This window comes from Hevea brasiliensis, chromosome 8, assembly GCF_030052815.1.
Source record: "Hevea brasiliensis isolate MT/VB/25A 57/8 chromosome 8, ASM3005281v1, whole genome shotgun sequence".
NCBI classification, from domain to species: domain Eukaryota; kingdom Viridiplantae; phylum Streptophyta; class Magnoliopsida; order Malpighiales; family Euphorbiaceae; genus Hevea; species Hevea brasiliensis.
In genome coordinates, this window is record NC_079500.1 from 95,291,532 (window position 1) to 95,315,292 (window position 23,761).

At 30.3% G+C, this 23,761-nt stretch overlaps 3 protein-coding genes across 12 annotated transcripts; 2 read left to right on the forward strand and 1 right to left on the reverse strand.

Moving 5' to 3' along the window:
- The first annotated feature begins 1,324 nt into the window (after positions 1 to 1,324).
- On the forward strand, positions 1,325 to 5,838 carry LOC110663913 (probable RNA helicase SDE3). Of its 2 annotated transcripts, XM_058151689.1 has the most exons (4): positions 1,325 to 1,479; positions 2,316 to 3,389; positions 4,358 to 4,567; positions 4,688 to 5,838. In XM_058151689.1, the coding sequence occupies exons 2-4, from the start codon at positions 2,325 to 2,327 to the stop codon at positions 5,675 to 5,677; spliced, it is 2,265 nt and encodes a 754-aa protein (XP_058007672.1). In that variant the 5' UTR covers positions 1,325 to 1,479; positions 2,316 to 2,324; the 3' UTR covers positions 5,678 to 5,838. The 2 variants fall into 2 exon arrangements, with proteins under 2 accessions (XP_058007672.1, XP_058007673.1); XM_058151690.1 differs by lacking the exon at positions 4,358 to 4,567 and having other exon boundaries at positions 1,326 to 1,479.
- Positions 5,839 to 7,410: 1,572 nt separating this feature from the next.
- LOC110663909 (probable RNA helicase SDE3) lies at positions 7,411 to 11,763 on the forward strand. 5 transcript variants are annotated; one of them, XM_021823389.2, is made up of 6 exons: positions 7,411 to 7,533; positions 8,046 to 8,121; positions 8,396 to 8,430; positions 8,544 to 9,252; positions 10,282 to 10,491; positions 10,612 to 11,763. In XM_021823389.2, exons 3-6 carry the CDS (start codon positions 8,405 to 8,407, stop codon positions 11,599 to 11,601), a joined length of 1,935 nt encoding a protein of 644 aa, XP_021679081.2. In that variant the 5' UTR covers positions 7,411 to 7,533; positions 8,046 to 8,121; positions 8,396 to 8,404; the 3' UTR covers positions 11,602 to 11,763. The 5 variants fall into 5 exon arrangements, with proteins under 5 accessions (XP_021679081.2, XP_021679087.2, XP_021679083.2 ...); XM_021823391.2 differs by having other exon boundaries at positions 7,440 to 7,533; positions 8,399 to 8,430; XM_021823392.2 differs by having other exon boundaries at positions 7,440 to 7,533; positions 8,046 to 8,105.
- A 508-nt stretch (positions 11,764 to 12,271) lies between these two features.
- LOC110663911 (WAT1-related protein At1g25270) lies at positions 12,272 to 21,938 on the reverse strand. Of its 5 annotated transcripts, XM_058151694.1 has the most exons (8): positions 21,772 to 21,938; positions 16,457 to 16,508; positions 15,076 to 15,294; positions 14,880 to 14,942; positions 14,678 to 14,794; positions 13,545 to 13,956; positions 12,851 to 13,002; positions 12,272 to 12,731 (listed from the first exon to the last, which is right to left on the reverse strand). In XM_058151694.1, the coding sequence occupies exons 3-8, from the start codon at positions 15,288 to 15,290 to the stop codon at positions 12,512 to 12,514; spliced, it is 1,179 nt and encodes a 392-aa protein (XP_058007677.1). In that variant the 5' UTR covers positions 15,291 to 15,294; positions 16,457 to 16,508; positions 21,772 to 21,938; the 3' UTR covers positions 12,272 to 12,511. The 5 variants fall into 5 exon arrangements, with proteins under 5 accessions (XP_058007677.1, XP_058007675.1, XP_058007676.1 ...); XM_058151692.1 differs by lacking the exon at positions 16,457 to 16,508; XM_058151693.1 differs by lacking the exon at positions 16,457 to 16,508 and having other exon boundaries at positions 15,076 to 15,312.
- Positions 21,939 to 23,761: the final 1,823 nt, after the last annotated feature.

The window sequence follows — 23,761 nt, forward strand, 5'->3', positions numbered from 1 at the left end:
ATATGCTCTAGGGCATACTACTAACATCTCCCTCCTACAAATCTTGCACTAGTGAACAACCTGTTCTGTAGAGAATCGCCATAAGCCTCAGCCTTTCTCTGAAAGTGTCATCCCTCTCTTTTTCTCTCTGCATCTCTCACTTTTTTTTTTTTAATGGGTAATTAGCGTTGAAAGGCAAACTGTGCATGCAATATTATTCATTGCATGCACTATAGAAAGACGTACGGCATTTAGTATATTAGTATATATATATAACTTCATAAATTGGCCAAGTTCTTGCTTGAGCTTACAAAGTTGATTTTTTAAGATTAATCAACTCATATTCAAGGCACATGTTCACATATTACATATATTTATATCTGAGGGATTTTTTTTTCCTTTCTAATAAAATTATGAGAACAATTAAAACAAGTTGAAAATTGATTTCCAAATGAATTTTAGCTGCAAAATTAGAGTTTAAATCCTGAAGTTATTTTTATTGAAAGACTTTATTTAAATACTACTATCAGTTGAAGCTTGAGACATTATGTACTTAATTTTTTTTTAATATATCACTGTTATTTATACTCAACAATATAACTAATGTCAATGTATAAATTCTTTTATATGTTTAGTAGTATTTTATTCCCATTAATTTAATTTGTCAAGACTTGTTAATATGCTTGGTAGTGTTCTTCTTTGAAGTTTGAAGAGAATTAGCTTCAATCAAGAAATGAAAAAAATAAAAAAAAATACTACAAACATTTGGAATAGGCTTAGTAATATCATAATCTATATTTTATAAAATAAAAAAAAAAAAAGAAGAAGAAGAAAGAAAGAAAATCTTTTTCTAGAATCAATTGTCTCCTGTTGGGTTCTTTTTGCTGACATGGCAATATAGAGGTGGGTGTACATTGTATTAAAGAGGCTGTTGAGGTTACTTATTAGATGTATCAAGAGTATTAAAAGATAATATTTTTTCTCTCATAAAAAAATAAATTATTCTTATAATATAAAAAATAAATTTTACATAATTATAAAAATAATACATATACATTGAATATACCTAATAATTTTAAAGTTGAAGCTAATTCCCATAGTCTGAACGGTGGTAGTATTGAATTTGCAACAACGATGAAAAGTGACTAATAAATAAAAATCACAGTAAAAGCCTAAAGAGTATTTTAACAAAATAGTCTTTAATGTTTTATTTAATTAATAAAATAATTAATTAATTTAAATTTTATATTCATTCAAACTCAATTACATAAAATTAAGAAAAAATTTGTTATTGTGATTTAACATAAAACTTTGATTTTTTTTTCTAATAAAGTTGGTAAAAAGAAAAATAAAAAACTTGACGACTAAGAAATGCATAAGAAATTATTCAAAATTAATAACAAAACTTTTCAACGTTTTAACAGGTGAGCTGTTCTTTTCATTTCAGTGACTTCAGTCCTTGCTGCTCTCTTTCATTTCTCGCAGTTTGGGGAGTCTCAAGTAAGTCGATTCCTTTCTTACTTGATCTCATTTTGTATTATTTCTTTTTATCCATATAATTTTAATTTTTTCTGGTTGATCTGATTCATTTGCATGTAATTTTTCTCTTGGGAAGGAAAAATTAGGAAAGTAATTCAGAAGTCAATATAGATCATATATGGAGTATTTTTTTTAATATAACCCAGAAACAAAATCATTATAATCTGATGAGTTTCTTTTTGGGTAGTCATCAAATCATTTTAAAATAGAACTTTGTATATCAAGATTCAAGAATTTTTTTTTTCCCTTCATATTATCTTTTTGTTTTTCAAAAATTCTTGAAATCCAGCAACTGTACCCTGGGATAGGGCTTCCTCATCTTCACTAGAACTGGTGTAAATGCTTGTATGTGCTTCCGTCTAGACCTGATTAATGTATGCTGCAGCTGATAAAGTGAACTTACAAAACCAACTTACCAAGTTTTTATTTGTTCTGCTAAAAAATCGCAGGTTCCCAGTTTTTGATTTATTCCTAAGAAAAAAATCTTCTAGGAAGAAAGTCATAGAAAGTGATCCTTAATTTCAGTAAGAACGATTAATTGAATTCTGGTGATAACCACACTGAAGTTGCCTCTCCATGCCTGATAATCTTTCTATTATGTTTAGGAATTTTCGTACCAAATGGGATGGAACAATTTCCCCCATTTGCAGTTCGATTATAGGGAATTTGACTGAATTATTTTTCATGGTGGAGTTGAGCTGTATGATTCTATGCAAAAAATTGGGGCAAATCAATATTGTGGTTATATACTTTATATTTTCACAGGAATTATTGATCTGTGAATGTTTTGGTTGCAGAAGGCCTACATGTCTCTGTTTCTTGAAATCTTGCGGTGTGTTCTTTGTTGTGTTGAAGATCGTAGAGATGAAAATGATGATGAAACATATTGTGTAAACACTTCATGGGAACCAAGGGTGTCACGAAGTATTGTTCCTTTTAATTTCAGGGCAATATTTGGTTCAAGGTCAAGTAATTCAGCAAAAAATGGATCCACATATGTTAACTCAGTGGAAAGAATATATGATGTGTCTAGTAGTTCAAAGAGTTACCGAAATTATGTACCTATATCTTCCCATATTCCAGAAGCATCTTCCTCTTGGCTGCCACAATCTCCATCCAAAGAAGCTACATATTCTTCAAGTCCAACTCCAAGACCTAAACCCCCAGCATCTTCTTCTTACCAACCTCAATCACTAACAAGGGATATAACTTCTTCTAAACCATCTCTTCTCTCTCCTGCACCTTCAATTTCATCAAAATCATCCCCCCAGGCACCTAAACTCCCACTATCTTCGAACCAAGCCCAACCATTAATACCAGAAATACCTTCTTCTAAACCATCCCCAGTCTCTCTTACAGCTCCAACTTCTTCATTAAAACCATCCCCTCAAGCACCTTCAACTTCTTCTAAGCCATCTCCATTATTCTCTGTAACTACAGCATCTTCTTCCAAAACTAATCCTAAAGCACCTCCTTCTTCCTTGGGCCCTTCTGCATCATCATCCAAGCCACCTCCGACTATTAAGCCAACTCTAACTCCAGCTTCTGCATATGTCATCAAAAGCAGTCAAAAGCCACCTATTCCTGAATTCCAAAAATCCTATTCTGAACCATCTCCATCACCCTCTGAGCCCCTTCCATCTTTTAAGCCAACACTGGCTCCAGCTTCCTCAAGTGTCACTAGTCAACAGACAAAAGCCAACTATGTATGGGTTCAAAAGGGTACATCACCTATTTATATGATTCCCAAGGATATTAAAGATTTGATCAAGAACGACAGGGTGCCTGGAGTTCTGAAAAAGCCATTGTCTATGTCAACATATAAGGATTATTTTGCTGCTCTTCTTTATGCTGAAGACTTCTATATTGAGGTATTGACTACATCAATCAAATCTTAAGTGGTTTCATTTTCATTAATAATCTAGTTGAATAAGAAAACACATCAGTGTGCCTCAAAACATATCCCATTCTAAAAAGCTACCTATAAAATCTTGATTATTCTAAATTCTATATTTTTTTTATTAATATATGAAAAGATGATTATTCAGAATAATATATGGCTGAAATTGCATAGAAAATGGCAGCAGTTTTATTTAAAGATGGCTAAATAGATTCTAGCAATAAGATGATTCAAGCATAACTTGGAATTTTCATGATAATTTGATAATTTGTCATACTTTGTTTTATTGGGTGGATTTTTCTCTTCAAAATGCTAGTAAATTGGTTCCATATCCAAAAGGTGAAATAACTTGCCCGTCATGTATCTTGAAATGGAATTGCTATATTATGAATGGTTTGAAATAACTCAACTTGATTGCACTATCTACATAAGATTGAAAAATTATTTGATAAAGAGAAGAAAAAGGATAAATGAAAAAAGATAAGAAAGCATCTGGCAAAGACTAGGAATGACTCCTACCAACAATAGCTCCTGTAGCTCAATATCTTGTGCTGCTTCATTCTTGCTATTGAACTTATTAATCCATATGCTATTAATAACAGCATAGCCATTTAATTGTATTGTCCCTAACGTGTCAAAAATTAAATGTATTATTTTTACAATCAAATGTAACTAGGAGGCTTGATAGAAAAATATCTTTGACTTTGGGGATGAGAAAAGAAGCCATAACTTTACTTCTACGGTGATGAACAGAAAAACAATGGCTGTTGTATTTGATTCATGCTGCTGCCTCTGGTCTGCAATTTTTTGCAATTTACAATATTATTTTTGCTGTTTGATATGTGAAACGCACGTTCTTGGTTCTATAAATTTTTGCCTCAGTGTCTTGTAAATTCACCCTTTTTCATTGTGGTTGGTTAATGTTTTTGTATGAATCAGAAATGGTGTGAATTCAAATTGGAGAAAATCACATTAAAGTTGCAACAAGCATCAATCTTTAAACTGTCATACTTCACAGAGAATCATGAGAAGGATAATAAAACCTTTGTGACATTTGAGATTGACTCATGTCGTGAGAAGCGGCCATTTCTTTTATCAAGGGACTTTGTCTTTGCAAGACCTTCAGGAAATAAAACTGAGCCATTTCAGGTTAGCAGCCAGAACTTTTTATTTGGTGCATTCTGTGGACAAAAATATTTATTCAGCTTATGTATGTATCTCATATTTCCATTTTATCCACAATTTTTATTGTTTTCAAATGCAAACCAGGGTGTTATCTATCGAGTGGTGAGGAGCACAACTGTGCTAGTTGAATTCAGTGAAGATTTTTATGCTCAGCATCATTCGTCTCGCAGATATGATGTTAGCTTCTCATTTAACAGAGTTTGTTTAAAAAGGGCTCATCAAGCGGTTGAAGCCGCCTCAGATCCTTTATTTAAAAGTTACATTTTCCCTGATTGTGACCTCAGAAGGAGACACCCTGCATCATCAACTGCCTATTTTAATTATAAACTTGATGCAGATCAAACATCCGCGGTTCGTCAGATCCTAGCCTTTCAGGGGCCACCACCTTATCTCATTGAGGGCCCACTCTGTGTAACTAAAGCAAAAAGGAATGAATGTAGACAACTATCAAAAACTGGGTTGGTTATCCAAGAAGCAGTGCTTGAAATTTATAGAAGCTCTCAACAGCACCGAGTTCTTATATGTGCACCTATTAACAACACATGTGATTTGCTGACAAGTAGCTTGAAGAAGCACATTCCTGAATCGGAAATGTTTCGAGCTAATGCTGCATTTCGAGAGATAGATGGGGTGCCTACTGATATCCTTCCTTCATGTATTTATGCAGGTGAATGTTTTTCTTGTCCTCGTCTTCAGGAACTCCGGAAATATAGAGTAATATTGTCAACTTATGTGAGTAGCTTCCGGCTATGTAATGAAGGCATTGCTGCTGGACATTTTAGTCACATTTTCTTGGTGGATGCCTCATCAGCTACTGAGCCTGAGGCAATGGTGGCACTGGCTAATTTGGCTAATGAGAAAACTGCTGTAATAGTCACTGGTGCATCGGGAAACCATCCAGGTTGGGTCCGCTCTGATATTGCTAGGAAAAATGGACTGAAGGATTCATACTTTGAAAGACTTCGCGAGAGAAATCCATACAATAGACTTGATTCAATGTTTATCACAGAATTGGTCAGCGTCGAGCGCAAATCAGATGAAACAGATAGCTTTCAGTCAATCTCGTTTTATTAATTTGCTCTTTCATAAACAGGAGCAGTATCTCCCAACTCCAACTTTTCGCGTCTTTTAGTTCTTTTTGTGTTATGTGTTTCAATGCATACGTAAAATTCATGGAGTCTGCTGTAAGTTGCTTACCACTTGCTTGGGCATATAATGCTTATGTAGTTTTTGCATTTTGTGCATTTTAAGGTAGGATGGTAAGTAATAATGATAATTAAGAGAAAAATAAGAATAAATAAATAATAATTAGTATTTATAAAATAATATAAATAATTTTTAAATATTATATTTAATTATAAAAAATCTTAATTTTTAATAATTAAATTTTAAAGAAAATAATAATTTATATCATAAATGTTTAGAGTATTATAAATAATAATGATAATTAAAAAAATAAAAAAATAAAAAATAATCAATATAAAGAAAAATATTCAGGAAATGTGATATGTGGTTAAATTTTTAATAAAAATGTCATGTGTCATATTCTTGAGAGTATCTTCATACTTTATATATATATATATATATATATATATATATATATATATATATATATATATAATGAATTTGATATATGTATAATAATTTTATTGTAACTGTTGATCATAGTGATCAATGATTATATACAATGATTTCACCAAGAAAAATTCTATTAGGATTTTATATTTAAAAAAAAAATTATAGTTATTATAAAATATAATTTATATTTATTTTTAATCAAATTTTATATTAAAAAAATTTTTAGTATTTATATTTTATATTAAAGAAATATTTTTATTAATTGAAATTAATGCAATTATATTTTAATAAAACCAAATAAATTCATGTATTTAAAAATAAAATGTAAAAATAAATTCATAAAATATAGATTTAAAATAAATATATAATTGAAAAAATATGTTGCATATAAATTGTGATATCCATTAAATAAAACGCACATGTTAATTAAAGTAAATTATGCATGATTAAAAAATCTTTATTTATAATTAAAATTTCTTTTCTATTTAATTAGAGAACAAACTAATTGCAAAACTAAAACTTCAAGAAAACAATAATTATACTATTCAATAATAAACCATAAAATTATAAACATTCAAATATTTTGTGTCATAAGTTTTTATTTACATATATTTCACTTATGATCGTGCTAAAAATGTAGTTATAGTGTATTATTAAGTCATGTTCCACAATTTTTTATTAAAAAAACATGTTAAAAATAATAATTATAATTTAAAAAAAATACCCATAGGTAACTTATGATACATTCCAACATCTTTAAAAAAAAAAAAAACAAATATTATGTTGTAATTTCAAATTGGAATTATGTTAAATGTTATAAAAAAAAGTAATTAATTCCTGTTATATAACTAATATAATGCTTTGATATCAATATATATTTTAATCAATAAAAATTATTCTTTAAGTATAAAACTTCAATTAAAAATAAATATAAAATATAATTTATATTATATATAATAAAAAAATATTTAAATATAAAATTTAAATTAATGAATTTTGTAACTAAATAAAATTTTAAGAATTATATTATAATTTATAGTTTACTTTTTCAAATTTAATTTAGCAATTTTCGCTAGTTATAATACACAAAATTATAAAAAAAAAAATACTATTGTTTTGATTTAATGTAAAACTTTGATTCTTTTTTTTACTAATTGGCATTCTTCTCGAATAAAGCTGGTAAATAAATAAATCAATAAAACAAACTTAGCAACTAAGAAATGCATAAAGAATTATTCAAAATTAATAACAAAACTTTTCAACTTTGCTTTAACAGGTGAGCTGCTCTTTTCATTTCAGTGACTTCAGTCCTTGCTGCTCTCTTTCATTTCTCACAGTTTGGAGAGTCTCAAGTAAGGCGATTCCTTTCTTCTTTGACCTCATTGTGTCTAATTTCTTTTCTTTTCCTTTTGACCATATAATTGTAATCTTTTCAATCAAACTGCTGAAAGTTCAGTTGATCTGATTCATTTGCATGTAATTTTGTTCTTGGGAGGGAAAAATTAGGAAAGTAATTAACAAGTCAACATATATCATATATGGAGTATTTTTTTAATATAACCCAGAAACAAAATCATTATAATCTGATGTGTTTCTTTTTGGTTAGTCATAAAATCATTTTCAAATAATACTTTGTATATCAATATTCAAGAATTTTTTTTCCCTTCATATTATCTTTTAGTTTTTCAAAAATTCTTGAAATCCAGCAACTGTAACCTGCGAGGGCTTCCTCATCTTCACTAGAACTGGTGTAAATGCTTGTGTATGCTTCAATCTACACCTGATTAATGTATGCTGCAGCTGATAAAGTGAACTTACAAAACCAACTTACCAAGTTTTTTTTTGTTCTGCTCAAAAATTGCAGGTTCCCAGTTTTTGATTTAGTGCTAACAAAAAAAATCTTCAGGAAGAAAGTCATAGAAAGGTGATCCTTAATTTCGGTAAGAAGGATTAATTTAATTCTGGTGATAACCACACTTAAGTTGTCTCTGCATGCCTGATAATCTTTCTATTATGTTTAGGAATTTTTGTACCAAATGGGATGGAATAATTTCTCCCATTTGCAGTGAGATTATAGTGAATTTGTCTGAATTATTTGTCATGGTGGAGTCGAGTTGTATGGTTCTTTGCAACAAATTGGGTCAAATTAATATTGTGGTTATATACTTTATATTTTTCACATGATGTATTTATCTGTGAATGTTTTGGTTGCAGAAGGCCTACATGTCTCTGTTTCTTGAAATCTTGCGGTATGTTCTTTGTTGTGTTGAAGATCATAGATATGAAAATGATGATGAAACATTTTATGTAAACACTTCATGGGAACCAAGTGTGTTACGAAGTATGTTTCTGTTAATTTCAGGGCAATATTTGGTTCAGGGTCAAGAAATTCAGCAAACAGTGGATCCACAAACTTTAACTCAGTGGAAAGAATATATGATGTGTCTGGTAGTTCAAATAGAAATTCCAGTAGTCCAGAAACATCTTCCTGTTGGCTACCACAATCTTCATCCAAAGAAGCCACATCTTCTTCAAGTCCAACTCCATCAAGACCTAAACCCCCAGCATCTTCTTCTTACCAACGTCAATCACTAACATGGGATATAACTTCTTACAAACCATCTCTGCTCTCTCCTGCACCCCCAATTTCATCAAAATCATCCCCCCGGGCACCTAAACTCCCACTATCTTCGAACCAAGCTGAACCATTAATGCCAGAAATACCCTCTTCTAAACCATCGCCAGTTTCTCTTACAGCTCCAACTTCTTCGTTAAAACCATCCACTCAAGCACCTTTAACTTCTTTTAAACCATCTCCATCACCCTCTGAGCCCCTTCCATCTTTTAAGCCAACACTGGCTCCGGCTTCCTCAAATGTCACTAGTCAACAGACAAAAGCCAACTACGTATTAGTTCAAAAGGATGCATCACCTATTTATATGATTCCTATGGATATACAAGATTTGATCAAGAAAGACAAGGTGCCTGGAGTTCTTAAAAGGCCATTGTCTATGTCAACATATAAGGACTATTTTGCTGCTCTTCTTTATGCTGAAGACTTCTATGTTGAGGTATTGACTACATCAATCAAATCTTGAGTAGTTTCATTTTCATTAATAATCTAGTTAAATAAGAAAACACATCAGTGTGCCTCAAAACATATCCCATTCTAAAAATCTACCTATGAAATCTTGATTATTTTAAATTCTATTTTTTTATTAATACATGAAAAGATGATTATTCAGAATAATATATGGCTGAAATTGCATATAGAATGGCAGCAGGGATATTTAGAGATGGCGAGATAGATTCTAGGCAATAAGAATGATTCAAGCATAACTTGGAATTTCCATGATAATTTGATAATTTGTCGTACTTCGTTTTAGTGGGTGGATTTTTCTCTTCGAAATGCTAGTAAATTGGTTCAGTATCCAAAAGGGGAAATAACTTACCTGTCATGTCTAGATGTATCATGAAATGGAATTGCTATAATATGAATGGTTGATTGCATCTATCTACATAAGATTGAAAAATTATTTGCTAAAGAGAAAAAAAAAGGATAGATGAAAAAAGATAAGAAAGCATCTGGCAAAAACTAGGAATGACTCCTACCAATAATAGCTTCTGTAGCTCAAATATCTTGTGCTGCTTCATTCTTGCTTTTGAACTTATTAATCCATATGCTATTAATAACAGCATAGCCATTCAATTCCATAGTTCCTAACGTGTCAAAAATATAAATGTAATATTTTTACAATCAAATTTAACTAGGAGGCTTGATAGAAAAACATCTTTGGTTTTGGTGATGAGAAAAGAAGCCATAACTTTCCTTCTTCAGCGACGAACAGCAAAAACACATAGGAACACATAAACATAAAAAAAACTCACTAAACATAACCTTCTGTTTAGTAGATACGCTTATTTAGAAACATTTAATGCTGCTGTCTCTAGTCTGCAAATTTTGCAACTTACAATATTATTTTTGCTGTTTGATATGTGAAAGGCACGTTCTTAGTTCTATAAATTTTTGCTTCAGTGTTTTGATCTTGTAAATTCACCATTTTTCATTGGGATTGGTTAATGTTTTTATTATGAATTAGAAATGGAGTCAGTTCAAATTGGAGAATATCACGTTAAAGTTGCAACAAGCATCAATCTTTAAACTGTCATCCTTCTCAGAGAGTCATGAGAAGGATAATAAAACCTTGGTGACATTTGAGATTGACTCATGTCATGAGAGGCGGCCATTTCTCTTATCAAGGGACTTTGTATTTGCAAGACCTTCAGGAAATAAAACTGAGCCATTTCAGGTTAGCAGCCAGAACTTTTTATTTTGTGCATTCAGTGGACAAAAATATTTATTCAGCTAATGTATGTATCTCATATTTCCATTTTATCCACAATTTTTATTGTTTTCAAATGCAAACCAGGGTGTTATCTATCGAGTGGTGAGGAGCACAACTGTGCTAGTTGAATTCAGTGAAGATTTTTATGCTCAGCATCATTCGTCTCGCAGATATGATGTTAGCTTCTCATTTAACAGAGTTTGTTTAAAAAGGGCTCATCAAGCAGTTGAAGCCGCTTCAGATCCTTTATTTAAAAGTTACATTTTCCCTGATTGTGACCTCAGAAGGAGACACCCTGCATCATCAACTGCCTATTTTAATTATAAACTTGATGCAGATCAAACATCCGCGGTTCGTCAGATCCTAGCCTTTCAGGGGCCACCACCTTATCTCATTGAGGGCCCACTCTGTGTAACTAAAGCAAAAAGGAATGAATGTAGACAACTATCAAAAACTGGGTTGGTTATCCAAGAAGCAGTGCTTGAAATTTATAGAAGCTCTCAACAGCACCGAGTTCTTATATGTGCACCTATTAACAACACATGTGATTTGCTGACAAGTAGCTTGAAGAAGCACATTCCTGAATCGGAAATGTTTCGAGCTAATGCTGCATTTCGAGAGATAGATGGGGTGCCTACTGATATCCTTCCTTCATGTATTTATGCAGGTGAATGTTTTTCTTGTCCTCGTCTTCAGGAACTCCGGAAATATAGAGTAATATTGTCAACTTATGTGAGCAGCTTCCGGCTATGTAATGAAGGCATTGCTGCTGGACATTTTAGTCACATTTTCTTGGTGGATGCCTCATCAGCTACTGAGCCTGAGGCAATGGTGGCACTAGCTAATTTGGCTAATGAGAAAACTGCTGTAATAGTCACTGGTGCACCGGGAAACCATCCAGGTTGGGTCCGCTCTGATATTGCTAGGAAAAGTGGACTGATGGATTCATACTTTGAAAGACTTCGCAAGACAAATCCATACAATAGACTAGATTCAATGTTTATCACAAAGTTGGACAGCGTCGAGCGCAAATCAGATGATACAGATAGCTTTCAGTCATTCTCCTTCTATTAATTTGCTCTTTCATAAACGGCAGCAGTGTCTCCCAACTCTTAACTTTTTGGATCTTTTAGTTCTTTTTGTGTTGTGTCTTTCAATGTATGTGTAAAATCCATGAAGTCTGCTGTAAGTTGCTTATCACTTGCTTGTGGATATAATGCTTATATAGTTTTTGCATTTTGTGCATTTTTGCGAGTGAGTTGAAAGATATATGCACTTTTGTGATTATCTTGGTCACTTTTCAGAAGCATATCTGGGACCAGATATCTATAGTATGCCCAGAATTTTGTTTTCTAGACAAGTAGTCACCAGGCAAAATACAACATTGTGCATTGTACCGGCAAGACTCTGCTATTTAGCCAAGAGAATTGCTACTCTGTGCCTGCATCAATAGTTAATCCCAAGCCTAAACCAAAATCAAACTATACATTGAGCAGAAACAGAACACTGAACCCTGTAAATTTGCTCTAAAACTCAATATCCCTTGAAGATCTTGTTCGCTTGCTCATTCACTCCTATAACCAAGTAAGCAATACTCTTGATGATAGCGTCTAATGATTTTATTTGGATTAAAATAACCAGATGCCGATTGAAATTTTTGTATTATCCAAGTGAAATTATTTACTTATTTTGGATGGCTGTGATGAGAAACTTGTGTCGGTCTCCACGCATTTGCAAAGAAAAATGGAAATTATAATATCTCATTCTTTATTCTGATCTTTTTACTTCTATTAACAGACTGCTAGGATATGCCAACTACTTCCAACTAAACACAAAATCTTTTCTGGGTATTTTGATTTTCATATTTCTGCTAAACAAACAAATTGGAGAGTAAACTGCTACCATCTCTACCAAGTATGCAGGGCAATTGCCGATGGGAAGGCTTGCTAATTGTTACCTGCATTGTTTTGTTTAGGGCAGGAGACTATACCTTGTCTTGATCAGTTCCCTCTTCTGTTTCTTCTTTTCCCTGTATCTTTTCTGATGATAAATTCTTACCTTTATCATTCTTACTAGAGCCATTTGTGGTTTCATCTTCTACAGAGTTTTTCAATGGAAGGAGTTGGCAGATTTTCTTCATCTCTGCATCTTTACCCCACAACACTGCGTATAACCCGCACACAATGAAGGCTGATCCTATTATGCTGCAATTTTTCAAAGAAGGATTAAGCTATACGTGATTGTATTACAAAACTCTACTGATTATATAATTAAGTCGTGAGTTTCAGTCTCAGTCAGAGCCGATTAAAGAATTCATGCATACCTTCCAAGGTGTAATTCCTCATCAAGTAGCAGAGATCCCTCCAAGGCCGTAAACACAAGCATTAGAGGGTAAAAAATTGTTGCAAATAATGGACCCTTAATCCTCACGCACCATATCATCAAAGTTATCATCATCCCCTGCACTACTATTCCCTGCATTATAAAATCATCCAAAAGCATCACCAAATCAAGTCCCAATCAATCAAATTCCACAAAAAAATAAAAATAATCCCATAAGTCATATTCATATATGTGTAGACCCACATGTCAATTCAAACCAGGAATCAAATTGATATCAAATCAGATTGATAAACCATTTCGATTCATGAACCAACCCAAAACTGTTCTATGAGGAGATTGATTACAGATCAGGATAGGAATCGACCCAATTTATAAAATTAAAAAAAAAATCCTTTGAACCCGTTCAACATTTTTACATTAGAAACTAAATACGTCTAAATTTATTATATTTGATCAAATAATCAAGGGCTAAATCAAAACCAAACCGAAATCACATCAAAATGTTTCAAATCAAAATCTATTTTGAATTAAAACCTTTTCAAACCAAAACCGTTTAGAAACAAAACGGATCCAAACCGCAAGGTTGAGTTGATTCCCGAAACCGACCCTTGGCCTGCTCTATGTATGTGCATCAAAACAAGCATTAGTTGGATGTATTATAGGTGTAAACATACCGCATAGGCTGCAGTGCACAGCCTTATGTTCCAACCCAATTTCCATTGCTTCCAATCTTTCTCAACGCAGAGGGTATAAACAACCGATTGGATTGCTGCCATTATCGACATCAATGCTGTGCTTGAATATGGGCAGGGATATTTTGCACTCATTTTAGCTTGAATTATTAACCACAAAGAAAATGAGATGCAATTGCCCATGGCAAGTATGCACCCCAATACACGAGTGTTGTCTGATGCTGCCACGTGTCCTCCATGTGGTGTAACGAGCTTCAACAGGTTGACATGTGTCGACCAGATGTGAATTTCCGACCCTTTGTAAAATGTCAATAGCATTGCTCCGCCGATTCCCATTAATGTTCCCACCACTTTTGCCTTTCCTGCCAGAGTTGATATTCCCATCTTCTCCAACCTAACTTCCCCACCATACACAATATATCAACAGTTAAATCTATAATTTCCTTTTTAATATTGGGATCTTCAAATAAATAAATATATGAGAGGAAAATAATTTAATCAGATTTTTATTTGTTAGACTCAATTCACCATAGACGCAATGAGTCCCACATACATTTTTATATATTTTGAATTCATGATAAATTAAGTTTAAAAAATAACTTTTTTAATTTATATATATAGAAAATGAATGTGTCTAATTTCATCCAAAAAAAACAAGAGAATAATGAAGGAAATTTGCCCAAATCTTATATATAGCATAAATACCTCATCACTAATATAAGACAACACTCTTACACCCATGTCCATGGGTCTAGGATATAAAATTAGCAAACACATCTATTGATGACCTAACATTAAACCAACCTAATTTTATATATTTTTACAATAAGGATTTCATAGAGATTATGAATTTTATAAATAAAAAAAATTATTTATGAAATTGATTTGGGATTTGAATCAATTCCAAGTTAAGACAAGTGTTTGGATTCATACACTAATTTCACAAGTAGCTAGGCTGCAACAGAAATTATTTAAGATGTTTTAGAATATCTAGAACTATAATAAAAATAGCAAAAATCCCTTTTTAATTAAGCTAATTATGAAGTTAAATATTTAATCATCATTTAGCAATTCATCATCAATGAAAAAAAAATATGTAAATGATTAATTGATACCCAAAAGAAGCAGCTAAGATGAAAGTGACAGCTGGTATAAGATTAGCCATGGCAGTAGCAAATGTTGCAGATGTCAACACCAAACTCTCAAAGTATAGGTTTTGAGACAATGATCCTCTGCAATTATTAGACTAAATTATCAAAAATAAATTAATAATATATAAAAATTAGAAAATTAAACTAATTAAACTCTCCAACTTACCCAAAGAAGCCACAGAGAAATGCTTGAAACAGTATTGTCCATGTAAGCTTAGGCCTGCTCTTTCTGTGAAAATGAAATTGAGAATTAGTATCAAATTAAGATTAAGAAAAATTAAAGAAAGAATAATAATAATAATAATAATAATAATAATAATAATAATAATAATAATAATAATAATAATAATAATAATAATTACCTCTCAAAGATGAGAGCAAGAGGAATCAAGAACACAGTGGCAAAGATGAATCTGTAGGCAACAATGACCCTCAAGCTCATACCATCATAGGTAGCCAATTTGTAGAACACATTAACACCAGCAAAACAGAACTGAACCACCACCATTAATAACACTGGCTTCAGCTCATGCAACCACTTGAAAATTTTCATCACCATCTTACCAGCAGCAGCCATGCATCTATAACCAAGTTGATATCTATAGCGTGAAGAGAAATTTACAGGAACAAAGGAGGATGATGAAGAAAACTTTTTGCCTTTCTTCTTTGCTTGCTTGCTTTGCTTTCTTTTTGTTTTAAATGGACATATGACGAGCAAATTAAGCATGAGAGTTATTTATAAAGCTAGCCCTTGCAGTACCCAGATGAACAGTTATATGTACAGTCTATTTCTTTTTTTTTTTTATGCTTAATGGAATGGCAAATGGACTGTGCGTGAGTGACAGGTAGATCATAAGCATGATGAATAATAAGGGTTAGCTCTTCTTCTCATAATTCCTATCATAAAAATGAAAATTTTACCAGTGGATGAAGAGATAAATGAATCTATATAAATACAGAGCAGGAAGGTATGGTGCTTTGACGTGGCATTGTTCTCCACATAGTATTGTTTATAATATTATTACATAGTGTTTTCTTTTTTTTTTTTTTTAACTTTTCCTTTAATTATATAATAAAATTTTAATATTTAAAATAATAAAAAAATTATATAATTGAATCAACTTCAAATGATTATATATTTTTTAGTAATGCTGATATTATATTCTTATATTTTTTAAATTTTTATTATAAAATTTTCACTAAAAATTTTTAAAAGTAAAAAATTAATAAAAAAATATAAAATAATATTTAATTAATAAAAATAAAATATATAAAAAATAATTATATATTTACGCAATATTCTTATTATATTACTATATATTTATTATAAAATCTTCATTGAAAATTTTGATAGATGGAAAAATTAATAAAATATCTGAAATAATATCTAATTAATAAAAATAAAATATAAAATAATTAATAAAAAATTAAGATATTATTTAATTTTTATATATTAAAATTAAAACATATATATATATTAAAATTATTTATAAATTAAAATTATTAATAACCAATTACATTAGCACAGACAATTTCCTAACTAGTAATATGGTAGGGCTTAGGATTTTTTTTATTATTTATTAAATATCTTCTATTTTTATTTTTAGGATTTTTATTATTTTTATTTTTATTCATGAGAGTGGCAATACTTCAGTGCAACCCATCTCCAGTTGGAAAGTAGGTGTGTGTTTTTTAGGATCATGGTGATGAAAAACTAAATTGGAATATTAGTTACTTCTTCACCTTTAATTGCTTACACATGTTGACCTCATGCCTTCCACTACTTTCACATGTCCTGCATGCAAGACGCATGTGTCTCAACTCTTGTGACCTCTCCAACAATCCATTTCAAGAAAACCAAAATAAATAAAGGTAAATTAATTTTGTTTACTTCTTTTCCAAACATTATTATTATTATTATTATTATTATTATTATTATAAAGGAAATGTAGATGGAATTTTATCTATATATTAAAATGCATAGTATAAAATTGATTTTTAGATGAACTTTATAGTTAAATATTAATAGTAACATAAATGTAGAAAACTGCATATTTAAAATTAAAAAAAAAATTATAGCTCTCTTAAGCTCTCATTGATTAATGTCCTCGATTTAATCTAATCCTATAAGAAGTGATTTTTTACCTAATTCGAGGTAGCACTCAATAAAATAAATTATTGGATAATATGCCACTGCTGCCTCCCATTTAGGGGTGGCAATTCGGGTTGATGAGTCGTGTTCGTATCGTGTCAATATGCGACACGAATACGATCAAGGTCGACATGAACACAATACGATTAACAAATCGTGTCAAAAATTCAAACACGAACACGACTCTTCTATTATACAGATTACTCGACACGACACGACCCATTTAATACAGTTTGACATGACTTAACTCATTTAACACGGTTTTACACGACTTAACCTATTTAACACGCTATATAACTTAGTTCATGGGTCATAGTGGGTCAAATGGATTAGTAGCTCACCGATCAATAGGTGACATAAATATTAAATCGTATCATAAATATGTCAAGTCAGATTAGCAGGTTAACCCGTGACACGACGCGATTATAATCGTGTCATAAATTGGTCGACACGAATTCGACACGAATATGAATAAGCCTAACACAAATCCTATATTTTCATATCGTATTCGCAGGTCGTGTCTAAAATTGTCACCCTACTCTCATTACATTCTTAAAAAATAACTATATTTAATTATCATATTAACGCAGAGAGAATTAAACCGGAATAAAACAATATCACCTTGATAAATTAACTACTGAGCTACGAATATTCGTGTGTGAATTGAATGTTAATGTATATTTCAAGATTCTAATTTTATCCGTACAAGATACACATAATTATTACTTTACTTTTCTATAAAGAGAAAGTTGGGGGGAAAACAATTAAGCATCAACAACTTTTTTTTGAGTTTTTTTTTTCTTTAATTAAGTTGATCAAAGAATTTTAAACATGATACCATTATTTAAAATATATATATATATATATATATATATATATATATATATATATATATATATATATATATATATATATATATATATATTGCTTTTTGTAGTGGACGCAGGATATATTTGCACTAGCACCGATTCCACATTAGCATGAAGTCAACCAGAGGCATTGAGAAGAAAAAGAAGTAAGTCCATATTAGGTAATTTATAATCAATTATAAAAATGTAATACGTAACAATCCAAAAATTTAAAATAATAATAATAATAAATTAATTAATGAATTAAAGTTAATTTAGTAAATGAGAATAAAATAATTAAATTTTCCTAGACTATATTTTTTTTTTTTATCATTACTAGAATTTTTTTAAATTTTAACATAATAAAATAATTTTGGACCTGATTGTAAACCCCTAAAAAGTTAGGGGACTAATAGTGTAAAAAAAAAAAAATAGAAACCCAAAAAAACGCCCCACCCCCCCCCCCCCCCCCCCGCTCCCTTCTCTTTCTCCACGACTCTCCCTCCTCCCTCCCGTTTTTTCTTCTCGCCAGCAAGGGACCGCTGTCGGTGACCACCCTAGTTGCTTCAGCGTGACCGGGCGACCACCAGGGGACAGGAAATGGCGACGGAAGATGGCAGCGGCGTAGAGAATTGAAGAGAGAGAGAGAGCGACGGCGAGAACTTCCAAGGTCCATTTTCGGCCGTTTCCGGTGGCCTACCGGCATGAGATGGGTGGCGCTCGGCTCCTGGGACCCTGAGCTTCCCATCCCGACCGGCGAGTTTCAAAGAGAGAGAAAGAGGAGAGAGAAAGTGATGGCAGTTGCTTTCCGGCCACTTTTCTGGCGATCCGACCGTCGAATCAAAAATCCGAGGCCACCAATGGACTCAGAACGATGAGATCTTCGAGATAGGACTGGCCCCGCTCCGATCGGACACCGTTTGAAAAATGCGATAATCGGACGGTCCAGATTGCTTGGTGAGATTTTTAAACTTTTTCGATTTTCAAAATTTAAAAATAATTTTATAATAATTATTAACACAATTTGGATTTAATTTAGGTGTAATTGGATCGAGGATAGCTCACCGGCGCCGGGACCACATTTTCAGCCAAATTCGGCTGCCTGGCAGCCCATCTCAGAACGTGGTCGATATTATAGTCAATCCTAACATTTTCAGACGTTCTGAATGCGTTTCAGGTGTCAAAATTGGCAGAGGTAAACCCAAACTCCAAGTTGCTCATTTTCGGCTAATACCGATTTAGAATAAAATTCATAAAATATTTGTGGATGATTAGAAAATTATAATTTCTTTTGTAATAGCCTTATAATATTATTAAGAACCGCAGGAAAAAATTTTAGAATTTTTAGAGCTCGTTTGGGTAGTTTTTGAAAAAGAGCTAGTTATATGGACTAAATTGTAATTTTTTGAATTGTGGTTGTTGACTGTTTAGGTGGGCCCAGGAGGGGCCTTGTAATGTGATTGAGTTGTGATTGACAGATATAGAAGTGTATTTTGAAGCCTTTTTATAGGTTGGGTAGATCCTAGGTATAGGGAAAACTCTATCGGATTTTCGGCTTGAATTAGGCTGCCTGTTGCCTCTTTAGAGTTTTATTTTGACTTAGTACTAATAAATTTATAATTTAATTATTAGGTGATTGATGTCAGCTATTTTTCTGCATCCAGCAGCCACAATAGTTATCGGTGTACTGTGAGTAAACTATTAATTTTAATTATAATTTCGATATTATTATATGTTCAAGCATGTCCATGCATCACTTATAAATATGTATTTATATAGTTAAACACTAGGCACGTTTTTATGTTGCATTCATAATTGTGAAAGTGCCATGGATGTTGTTGTGGTAATTTGGAGCAGTGTGTGTGAGTTGGCGTGCGTGTGGTGTGGTGTTGGCTATGGACAGGACGGGTAGACACGGCTTGAGATCTTCGCTGGGACCCGGTCTTTCGGGGTAGACACGGCTTGAGTTCTTCGCTGGCACAGGTTGGATTAAGAGAGCTGTATAGGGGATCAGCTCCCATATATGTATTGTTTGACCTTATCGGATGTGTGAGTGCTCCAGATTACCTTTTTGCTGTTATGATGTGAAAATATTGCCGATATTGCATTTCACTCTACAGGGTGCATTAGCTTTAGATAACTATAGAGATTACGGTTAAAATTGGTATTTTACACTCTGAGTCAAACGCTCACTCCTGTTCACCTATTTTTCCAAGCTACAGGAGGAGTTCTTTTACAGAGCAACCTACTTGCTTCCTTGCAGGTTTAACATCAGTTATTTAATTGTTTTATTATTTTTTTAAATTTGAAATCTAGAACTCCGCATGTGTTAGTAATAGTGTGGACCTTGCTAGAAATCGTGTTAATTTAAATTTTTGAGATTAATAAATGAAGATTTATATGGTATTTAAACAATTTGTAAGTGATGGTAACAGGGTTGAGCAGGGCTCTCCTGACTTCAGTTTTTTATGGTTATCGGGTTGGGTTGCCCCGAATAAAAATATTTTAAATTATTTTATATGTATATTGGGCCTAAATTTTGGGACTTGATTATGGATTTGAGAACAGTAGGCTTACTGTGGACCTCGGGGGCTTTAGGCTGACCCAGGTCCTAGTACCGGTCCAGCCCATAGGTTGGGTCATGGCAATAAATAGGTACTATATTTATATTCCTAATCCTACCTATAATAAGAGTAAGAGTCACCAAAAACTAAAATTATAAGTAAGGTTTAGTTTAAGTATTGAAATTATCTTTAAAACTGTGATGTTTCAAGTTTTAATTTTAAAATTAATTATAAAATAAATTAGATTAAAAATTAAAAATTTATAATAATGTGATTACTGATTTACATATAAAAGTTATGTATTTTTTATAGGCTTATTAATTAAAAAAAGTCAAATCTCATCACATTTTGTAATTTTATAAAATCTTTTTAATCTTGATAAAATTGGCTAAAATTTCTAAAATTGTTAAAATTTTATTCACTTTTCTTAGATTGAATTTTGGACTTCACTTTTCAATTTGTTCACCGCTACCATTGAAAATCCAATATTATCACATTTGTCAAATCTTTCACAATTTCATTTTCATTTTGGTGGTAGTGAAGTAAGAGTACGTGATTAAAATCATCCAATTTGATTAAATAATTAAAACCCTATTTGACAATAATTTTTAAGGTAATATTTAGTATTTTGATCCTAATAAAAAATATTATATCTCTTATTTATATTGTTCAATAATATTATATTTATACTAACATTTAAAAATTAAGGAAGTGATTCATGAAAAATTATCCCTCATAACTTTTAGACGTTAATGGAGCATTTTGATTAAGTTTAATAATATTATATTACTATTTTTACATTTAATAACTAATTAAACAATTATTTTTACTGAACACTTTTATTTTAATAGTTGTATAAATAACTAATATCTAACAATTAATAGTTGATAAAATTGAAACAGTTGACAATTACTAAAACAGTTAATAACTATTAGAACAACTAATATTGTTAAACAGGGCCTAAGAATTTTAATGCACCATAGATATTAAAATGAACTGTAAAAATATGTCAAAAAAATGGATAAAATTTTATTAAAATTAAAAAAAAATTGAATAAAATTACTAAAAGATTTAATTTTTTTAATCAATAAGCTATTTTTATATATAGTAATTGAATGTAAAGATATTAACAACAAGATGGGATATATAATATATAAGAGAGTTTTGTTTTTATTTCTCTTCTAAAAATTTTCATATATATATATAATAAATTAAATAAAAAAGAATTCTAATAAATTAAAGTAGGCTTTGAATTCTGGTTAAGTGCTCTCCATGTTGTTTCCCACTAAATGAGGATCTTCTCTCATTAATTTTCTATCGTTCTATGGGCTTTGAACAGGAAGCATATTTGTGCGTAATCAAGCTTAGTTTTTTTATTGGAGAAATTAGTAAGAGTTTCTCGAATCTTATATAATAAAATACCTGTCTTTGAAGCTGTAAATTCTTGAATTTGAACTCCAATAAGAATTATTTAAAAAAAAAAATAAATCTTACACTAAAATAGATCATGTGGAGAAACAGTGACAGTGAGAAGTGGGTTTCCAGCTCAAACTCAAGAATCAATGTGCATCTTCAGAGTCATCTATCATTCTTCAACTCCTCTGCATTTTAGTGCTTAATCTTTGTCAAGTGTTCTCAACCACAAGTTCATTATATACAGGCATTTATAAAATGGGATGATGCTTGAGTAAGGGAATTTTATTGTTAGATTCAGGCATAAGTATTTGATAGTGAAATCCTTTTTAAAGCTATAAAAATTTAATTTAAGTTTTAATTAATGTTAATTAAAAAAATGCGTATATAAAGAGTTGTAAAAATCAGCTTAAATTGAAAAAAATCGTTTAAATTGATTTAATTCAGAAATTTGATTTAATTTTGATTTTAAAAAGTTTGGTCTATTCAGGTTTTCTTAGAAAAAAAAATTAATAAAATCAAATCAAATGGTTTATTTTTTTAGTTCATTATTAAGTATTAAATTAAAGTTAAAAATAAGAAATATAACTGAGATTGACTATGAAATAAATCCATAAAAAAGATGAAATTTAAATTGATAATTTGAACTGAATCAAATTTAATCGCTTCATTTGGCTTGTTGAAAATTTTGATTTTTTTATTTTGATTTGATTTTATTTTCTTGTTAATTCAGTTCGATTGAATTCAATTTATTAACACTTTTAATTTATTTGATTTTTTATTTTTAAAATTAAAAGAATATTTGGTTTGATTTATAAGTCTGTCAAACTTACTTATAAATAAAAAATTATCAGTAAATCAATTTTGATTTAGCTTGTGAGTTAAAAAATTTATTTAAAATAAGTCAAAAATCATAAGTAAAGATATATTACTTATGACTTATCTACTCATTTTAAAACTACTATTTAATCAAATAAAAAAAATCATATTATCCTAATAATTTTAACATTATCCATATTTTAATAATTACAACACTAAAGTACATATCATTTTTCGTAATTTTAATAATTTAAATTACTTTTAAGCACTTTTTAATTAAACTCTTAACTATTTAAAAATTACTTTTAAATAATTTTACTAAATAATTAATTACTTATTTATAATTTAATTCATACATTACAAAATATATTTTAAGTAAAAAATTAAAAATAAATAGCTAAATTATAATTTCTTAAGAGTTAGTAAAAAATGCAATAAGTCAGATAACTATATATAAGTCTTAATTATTTGATTTACATATTTAAGAAATTACTTTAAAAAAAAAAATTTAACTATTAAAAGATTTTCTTATTGTTTTGATACACTTTTTTAACAAATGCATTCAGTTACTCCAATAATTTAATAAAAATAAAATAAAATATAATATAATAATATTCTAATTACTCTAATTAAAAATTATTAAAATTAGATAATTTATTTTTATTTGAACCAACTCATCTTACGAAAAAAAATTAACGTTTTCATAATTGATACTACGAATAGAAAGTTCGATTTATTACTAAATTACTAGCTTAATTAATGGATTTCTTATAATTATATACTTAAATTTTTAGCTAATTAAATACAATTATTTTTATTTTTATTTTTTATCATAAAGTTATTAGAGATTTTGCATTATTAGAGATTTTGCTTTGTTATTTTAGCACTAGAATATTGATAAAAAGAACAGATTTTATCTTAATATCAAAATTTGACAGTTTTTAGATAGGTTTGTGAAAAAATCATGGAGTTGAACAGTGATAGATCACTATCGAGTGATCGACTCAAATGCTATGTCACGATCAAAACTTCAAATCAAAATAATTATTATTATATCTTATATAAGTGATTTATTTTAAATTTCCTTTTTTAAAATTGTAGTAATATGAAATTTTATATTTTAAATTTGTATTTTTGTGTCCATTTAATAAAAATTTTTTATCTTTTATTTAATAAAAATTAATTATTCTATTCATTTGTTATTATTATTATTTTTTTATTAACAAAATGGGACTAACATTGCTTAGTGGGA

Coding starts and splice junctions, on each gene's coding strand:
- LOC110663913 (XM_058151689.1), top strand. CDS start 2,325: ATGTCTCTGTTTCTTGAAATCTTGCGGTGTGTTCTTTGTTGTGTTGAA. Junction 3,390..4,357: donor CTGAAGACTTCTATATTGAG/GTATTGACTACA, acceptor TGTATGAATCAG/AAATGGTGTGAATTCAAATT. Junction 4,568..4,687: donor ATAAAACTGAGCCATTTCAG/GTTAGCAGCCAG, acceptor AATGCAAACCAG/GGTGTTATCTATCGAGTGGT.
- LOC110663909 (XM_021823389.2), top strand. CDS start 8,405: ATGTCTCTGTTTCTTGAAATCTTGCG. Junction 9,253..10,281: donor CTGAAGACTTCTATGTTGAG/GTATTGACTACA, acceptor ATTATGAATTAG/AAATGGAGTCAGTTCAAATT. Junction 10,492..10,611: donor ATAAAACTGAGCCATTTCAG/GTTAGCAGCCAG, acceptor AATGCAAACCAG/GGTGTTATCTATCGAGTGGT.
- LOC110663911 (XM_058151692.1), bottom strand. CDS start 15,290: ATGGCTGCTGCTGGTAAGATGGTGATGAAAATTTTCAAGTGGTTGCAT. Junction 13,957..14,677: donor ATCTTAGCTGCTTCTTTTGG/GTATCAATTAAT, acceptor TGGGGAAGTTAG/GTTGGAGAAGATGGGAATAT. Junction 12,732..12,850: donor GAGGAATTACACCTTGGAAG/GTATGCATGAAT, acceptor GAAAAATTGCAG/CATAATAGGATCAGCCTTCA.